Here is an 8,112-nt window from a genome sequence, read left to right as displayed (position 1 = left end):
GGTTTTTTTCTGATCAGGAAAATCACTCGAATCAGGAAATTTTCGAGTCGGCACATCACTAGTTTAGACATATATGGAGAGGGGTTTCGTAACAATATTGCATGTTAAAATATTTCATTATTTTTAACTTCCAGAGAGAGGTTTTGTTTTAGACATTATTGATCAGAGAGTCCGTATCCAAAACATCTTCATTATGCAAAAACACTCAAAATGTGGCAAGTAACCCGGTTGTATCATCGATTTCGCAATTAGCAGAAGGTGAATGACGAGATGATAAATTGTTGACTAGCAAAGTTCTAAAGGCAGGCACAAAAGATAACAACTTGGATTAGTATTCGAAGCCCCTTGACTCCTTATGCAACTAAAAATATTCTTCAACGAATCTTGGTTAAAATTTCTGGTTCAAGTAACTAAAACCCTAAACTACTTTTGATTTGTGCCAAATGTAACTCAAACCCTCTATCGTGTTAATCCAATTTTTAATGCAAGGCGATTTAGTTAAAATTTTAATTAAGGTAAACGTACCATATTACGGGATGTTAAGGGACGTTTGACTTTAAAGACGTATTTTAGAGAAAATAGGAAAGTGGACGAACTAAATCTGTTATATTTTATTAATTAGACCTTTAAGATTATTATAAAACAAGATTTTTTCGTCGTAGAACGTTATTTATAGAAATAATCGGCATTTTGGTGAACTACGCGTGGACGTATTTCCAAGAAATTCGTATACTGTATGTCTTGCAGAACTTATTTTATAAATTAAACACTATTTTAATTTGATTCAATTTATTTGCCAAATAATTGTAACGGAGTACGGAAATCACAATGATATCGATTTACTGATAAAAGGTACTATCGACCTGAACAGTTATAATCCCAAAATCTATCTATTGAATTCTAGTTACTGCTGGTACTGATAATACTGCAGCAGCAGTGTTGACTAGTGTGAACAAAAATAATGGTGTTACCATATACAATTCTTTCCATACTCCCACTCGATGCACAATTGCATCCAAAATTAAATAAACAAAGTTAAATCTAGTAGATAATATCTTAAGTCACATACAAAATAAGTATAAGTTTCTTAATAGCAACTACAAAACTTAAAGTAATTAACTTAGCTACATTCAAAAAAAATCATACATTTTTTCTAATACAAAATACAATTAAATTAGTTTACATTCAAGAAATAACACAAGATACAAATATTTGTTATTTACACTATTAATCATTAATTGGCAAAGGCACTAATTTATGAATAGGTCTTGTGTAGGTTCCATTTGAGGTTTTAACTTCTGCCACTCGAACTTTACCATCACGACCATAATTTAAATTAACAATTCTAGCCAAGCACCATTTTAATGGGGGAAGGTTATCCTCCTTAATCAAAACTATCGAGTTTAATTTCAAATTTGGCTGGTTATCTGACCATTTATTACGTTTTTGCAAATAAGATAAATAATCCTTTGACCATAAAGTCCAAAATTTATCTCGCATGGCAGTTAATTGCTTATATACCGTTAATGAATTTAATTTATCAAAATTTACGTTTGGTTCTGGGATTGTAGTTAAAAAATCTCCAATCAAAAAATGACTAGGCGATAAGTACTGAAAACTAGAAACATCATCTGTTATTGCCATAAGAGGACGTGAATTAAGAATTGCTTCCACCTGTAATAGTACTGTTAAATATTCCTCATAAGTTAAACAGGAGGAGCCTATTATCCTTCGAAGGTGATATTTCATAATTTTAATACTTCCTTCCCACAATCCACCAAAATGTGGGGAATGAGAAGGAATAAACTTCCAAGTTATGCCCATTGTCGCAGCTTGGTTAATTATATCTGTCTTGAAGGATTGTTTACTAAAAAGATTCCGTAGCTCTTGCAACTCATGATTAGCGCCTATAAAATTCGTTCCGTTGTCGCTATTTATTACCGAACATAGACCTCTACGAGAAACGAATCTCTTTAAAACACAAATAAATGATTCTGCTGTGAGGCTAGTTGTAATATCTAAATGAACAGCTTTAGTCACCATGCAAACAAACAAAACAATATAAGCCTTAATTCTTGGTGCTTTCCTTAATCGACTCGATCTTATCGTCAGCGGTCCTGCGTAATCAACCCCAACATTAAAAAAAGGGCGTTGAAATTTAACTCTATCAATGGGTAAACTTCCCATTAATTGAGAGGCAGTGACAGCTTTAATTTTTGCACATTTTACACATGAGTGTATTATCGCTTTTAGCTCTCTTCGCGCGTTCAAGGGCCAATATTTTCGACGAATATTTGCTAAAACCGTTTGCGTGCCCGCATGCATCAACCTTTCATGCTCTTGTTTCAATAAGAGTCTTGTAACATAATGTTTTTTGGGCAGAATTATTGGGTGCTTTTGTTCATAAGAAACATCAGCATTTTCTATCCTACCACCCACTCTCAAAAAACCTGACTTATCTAAGAAAGGATGAAGCGATTTCAATTCCGACATCAATTTAAGACTAGGAGTATGTTTACTATCTTGCAGATTTTTTATTACTTTTGTGAAGGTTTCTAACTGAACCAATTTTAAAATTACCTTCAACGCATTATCTAATTCTGGGACCGATAACGTATTGTGATCACCACGACCTATCGACCTTTTAATATAAGGGTTCATTCTTAAGCAGTAAGCTAGTACTCTAGTCATTTTTCTTAGCGAAGAGAATCGCTGACAGAAAGTATCAAGAAAAGAACTGCTGTTTTCTTTAACTAATAGAACTCTTTGTTCGGGTAGAACAGCGTCCAAAGAAGGATCAACATTTGGCCACCTATCAGTATTCTCAGACAACCAACTTGGGCCATTCCACCATAGCTCACAAGTTTTTAATTGATCTGCGGATAAGCCTCGTGAAATTAGATCTGCTGGGTTGAAATCAGAAGGCACATGTCTCCAGATTGTGCCGGGAGTAATGTCAGTAATTTCTCCTACTCTATTGCTCACAAAAATATGCCATCTATTTGGATCGCCAGCGATCCATGACAAGACAATGTTTGAGTCACTCCAAAGTAAAACCTTTTCAAAATTTATATCAATGTTATCAATCACCCTTCTGAACAACCTAGCCAATAATAATGCAGCACACAATTCCAACCTCGCTAAAGTTATCGGTTTTAAAGGTGCAACTTTTGATTTCGCACACAGTAGTTTCACACTCGTAGTTTTATCTTCATATGTGGTTTTAACATAAAAGCATGCTCCATAAGCATATGAAGACGCATCAGCAAAACCATGAAGTTGAATACTTATAATACGTTTGTGATGAAAAACGCAACGATCAATAACTAAGTGTGATAATGTCCCTAACTTTGTGGCAAACTTGAACCACTTATTTTCAACGTTTGCAGAAACACTTTCATCCCAATCTTTCTTATCTTTCCAAAGTTCTTGTAAAATCAATTTTCCTTGTATAACGACAGGTGCGATCAGTCCTAAAGGATCAAAAATTTGTGATATCACAGATAAAATAACTCGCTTTGTACAATTATTAAATTTAAAAGTGGGAACTGAAATAAGAAAGTGATCCTGTTTTGGATTCCATAATAAGCCTAAGGTGTTAATAGAATTTTTATCGTCAGTAAAGATAGGGGTTTTAAATTCTCTCAATTGCAAAGGAATATCATTTAAAAAACTTGGAATATTTGAAGCCCATTTATGTAAGCCAAAACCGCCTAATTCTAATAACTTAATTAATTCAATTTTAGTACGCTGTAAATGTTCTATACTATTAGCACCAGTAATTATGTCGTCGACATAAATGTCCTCTAAAAGTACATGTGAAGCAATCGGGAATGTGGCTTTTTCTTCAAAGGCTAAATGATTCAAACATCTTATCGCAAGATATGGAGCTGAAGCCGTTCCGTAAGTTACAGTTGTAAGCCTGTAACATCTTATTTCTTCCGAAGGAGAGTCCCTCCAAAGAATCCTTTGATACTCCTGATCGGCTCTTTTAATATTTATTTGTCTAAACATTTTAATTAAATCAGCTATGAAAACAAAAGGCTTCGATCTGAATCTTAGCAAAATGCAAAATAAATCCTTCTGTAATTTTGGACCAGCTAGAAGGATGTCGTTAAGAGACTTTCCCGACGAAGTTTTAGTCGATGCGTCAAAAACAACGCGTATTTTATTAGAATCTGAATTTTTAAAAACAGCATGATGTGGCATATAATAATGATTATGACTGGTGGAAGAATCAAAGGTATCTAAAATGTCCGATTTTGGAATATCTGTTTGAACGGCGTGCCCCATAGAAATATATTCATGAATAAACTCACGATAAAGTTTATATAAATTGGGATTCTTGTAAAAACGCTTTTCTAAATAAAGAAATCTTTTATGTGCAACACCATATGAATGACCTAATTCTCCTTGATAATCTGGTGTAAAGGGCAAGGCAACTTCAAACCTATTATTAATTCTAGAAACACTAGATAGAAACTGCTCTTCACAAATTTTATTTAAACCATAAAGGCGCATATTTGTCTCAGGTATTTCTTCCAAATTCCAGAATTTAACTAAATTCTCATTTAATTTAAAATTAGAATGTGTTATCAAACCTACATATTCCTCAGACCTTTCAACACTATTGTAATTGCCCGAAACAATCCATCCAAACTTGGAGTTACGTAAAATCGGGTGATAACTTCCTAACCTAATAGAACCCTGTTGTAGAATGTCGAAGAAGAGTTCAGCTCCTATCAACATATCTATAGGGCTTGAAATATAAAAATGAGGATCTGCTAATTTAATGTGTGAGGGAATATTCCAATCGTTTATATTAATATCAGCGGACGGCAAATTACTAGTGATTGATTTTAAAACAACAAAATCTAAGGTTCTAGAAAACGTAGAAGCATTTGAAAATATTTTTATAGTAGCTGTTTTATTACTAAATAACGAATGTCCATGTAAAACACTTAAAGAATTTGATACTGTATTTAGAGTGCAATTTAACCGGTCGGCAAGTGACTCCGAAATAATATTTATTTGACTACCGCTATCTAATAATGCCCGTACATTGAATGATCTACCAAATGAATCATAAACCCTTACAATGGCAGTAGATAACAAGGTTTGAATGTTATTTTTACAATTAGCTAACAAAATCGTCGGTGGCTTATCAGAAGGCTTATCTACTTGGTGACTAATCTGATCACTTTGTGCACTGTGTAGCAAAGTATTATGCAATTCGGATTTGCATACCCTACATGAACCCGTATACTTGCAACTTGCTAAGGCATGAAAACCATCCAAACATTTCTCACAACAATTATTTTTATTTGCAAATTTCTTGCGTTCTTGGACAGACAATTTTTTGAATGCGTCACAATTAAATAATGGGTGATTTCGTTTGCAAAATGGACAAATTCGCTTGGATTTTTGTTTACTAATGAAATTAACGGGTTTTGAATTAAATTTTGATTTACTACTAGAAGGTTCTGATCTAAAAGTCGCCTCCAAGGCTGAAATACGTGATGTTAAAAATTCAAAAAATTGTTCTAAAGTAGGCAAATCTGTATTCCTATGTAAATTCCATGCCAAGCAGGTTTTATCGTCCAACTTTTTTGTGAATAAAAATATAAAGACTAAATCCCAATACTTAGCTTCATCATAAACTGATTTCAGTGATAGCACCTGTTGTCGAGCAGTATTTAAAAATGAATTTAAATGTTCAAACGTATCTCTAGTTAAATTTGGTAAATTAAATAATGATGACAAATGTGCATTAATAATGAAAAGTTTATTATCATAATGCTGTGTCAATGAATTCCAAGCTATGGCATAGTTTTGGTTTGTCATGGTTAAATTCGCTATCAATTTAGACGGGCCAGAAGACAATGAACCTTTTAGATAATACAACTTTTCTACATCTGTTAAATTTGTGTTGTTATGTATTAATGAAATGAAAATATCTTTGAACTCAACCCATGAATTATATTCGCCATTGAACCTCGGCAATACTATGTCAGGTAATTTAACCTGCGGATTATTGGGTTTTATAATATTATCAATAGCTTGTTTGTTATCAACGGTGTTATCTTGGACTAATTCGTCAATCCTAGTCAATAAATCTAAATGTTTCTCACAATATTTGCGGAATTCTACTGAGTACTTCTTGGGCTCGAGCAATTCTAATTCAACATATATTTCCTCGATCCGATGAAACATTTCTAGTAATTTCTGTTTGCGTATATTTAAACCGGCAATATTATCGCCTTTAAAGCTAGTAACATATTTAAATATAATGTCAAACGTAATTTCTATCTGTGACCTCTGTTGCAACAATGTACTTAAGTCGGCCATTTTGATTGAAATTAAATTATTACTTCAAATTAAATTTATAAACTAATAACAATCGGTATAAAGAATGAAAATATGAAAACAACTTTGAAAAAATAATATAATATTGTTAGGTAAGGCCACACGAGTATAAACTTCAGACCTTAAGCTAACTATAATGGATGTCGGTCGCGTAAAATGGCGTCAAACAACAATGAAACCTACAAGCCTACGACCTTTACAACTCAAAATTTATAACTATAATAAGCAATTACAATACAATGAAATAATTATAATATTCACTGTAGGTAATGTCAAATAAATAAATGTCAATAGATATCACTTCTACAATGTCACCTCATGAATTCTTCCAAGTAATTCCTTTGGGACACGTGGTAGACTTTCCACAGCTCCTTAACTCCGCATATGTCACTGGTAGACTCGCGACACTTCCTGAACCCCAAGTTCACTTAGGCCACGTGGATGATGTCCACAGTAATTCGGCAGCAAATTGCACGTGTCAGCATTCAGCAAACTGCAGCTAATTGCACGTGCACGTATTGCACAAAATTGACGTAGTGCACAAATTTTAGAATAAAATGTATATTCTGCAGCTCAAGATCTAGCCAAGATCCGGTTGAAGGACCAAAATTTTATGGACGTATTTTCCAAGAAATTCGTATACTGTATGTCTTGCAGAACTTATTTTATAAATTAAACACTATTTTAATTGATTCAATTTATTTGCCAAATAATTGTAACGGAGTACGGAAATCACAATGATATCGATTTACTGATAAAAGGTACTATCGACCTGAACAGTTGTAATCCCAAAATCTATCTATTGAATTCTAGTTACTGCTGGTACTGATAATACTGCAGCAGCAGTGTTGACTAGTGTGAACAAAAATAATGGTGTTACCATATACAATTCTTTCCAACGCGTTTGTCTCTAATTCCGTGATAAAATTCGGTTCGTGAATATAATGCCGGGAGTTGCTGTACACTATTCCGTGATAGCGCTCGAAGCATACATTTTTGATCGTATTGCCTTGATGAATATAGTTGAATAGGTTACATAGACACATAGACCTTATACAATTTCATGGACTGCTAGTCCCCATACAAGTCTCAATTTCTCAAGTAAAAAAGTGTCAAAAGATGTTCTATGGTATGAGGGCATACGAGGGTAATTTCGCGGCCGAGATATGTCAAACTCGATCGCTTAAGCGTCAAATGAAAGTCTGTGTGTTCGAAATTGTTGGCAAAATATTATATATAATATACATTATATATAATATACAATTTATGTTGAACTAATGAATGTAATGAACTATTTATTTATTTATTTATTTTAGTTATACAAGGTGTTTAAGGGAAATTAGAAAAAAAAATAAAACATTATAATTATTATAAAATTCAAACATTATTATAAAATTCACTGAAAATAAGAACAGTTGGCTAAGGCTATTATGGGAAATTAGAAAGCAATAATGAAATATTTATTTAAATGTAATATATTTATTATTGGTGTTAAAAAGCGCAATTTTCGTATGAAAGCGGAGTACATATTTATCAACTTTGCTTTTCTTTCTTTCTTCATGGTGTATTCTAATTGTTAAGTAAATTTTTGCGACAAAGTTGATAAGGTCATGATAATGCTGGACAAATTGCTGGAAATGGCTTGATCTAAAAAAAGAGTGCGCGTATGGATCACACGCGATTGAAGTAAAACTTTTAATATTGTATGAGTAGGCAATTAAGATAAAATAAAAAAACATCATATTT

General features: G+C 32.9%; 1 protein-coding gene across 1 annotated transcript; it reads right to left on the bottom strand.

Moving 5' to 3' along the window:
* Positions 1-1,227: 1,227 nt before the first annotated feature.
* LOC113369522 lies at positions 1,228-6,348 on the bottom strand. The gene has a single exon (XM_026610223.1). The coding sequence runs from the start codon at positions 6,346-6,348 to the stop codon at positions 1,228-1,230; it is 5,121 nt and encodes a 1,706-aa protein (XP_026466008.1).
* Between the last annotated feature and the right edge of the window lie 1,764 nt (positions 6,349-8,112).

Source organism: Ctenocephalides felis, unplaced genomic scaffold (assembly GCF_003426905.1).
Source record: "Ctenocephalides felis isolate EL2017-DRISC unplaced genomic scaffold, ASM342690v1 CF-g0.4_SCAFFOLD_01384, whole genome shotgun sequence".
NCBI classification, from domain to species: Eukaryota; Metazoa; Arthropoda; class Insecta; order Siphonaptera; family Pulicidae; genus Ctenocephalides; species Ctenocephalides felis.
Note: the sequence above shows the minus strand (reverse complement) of the source record. Positions and strands in the feature narration are given on the sequence as shown.

Bases quoted from the DNA above. Each gene is read 5' to 3' on its own strand.
- LOC113369522 (XM_026610223.1), bottom strand. From the start codon at position 6,348: ATGGCCGACTTAAGTACATTGTTGCAACAGAGGTCACAGATAGAAATT.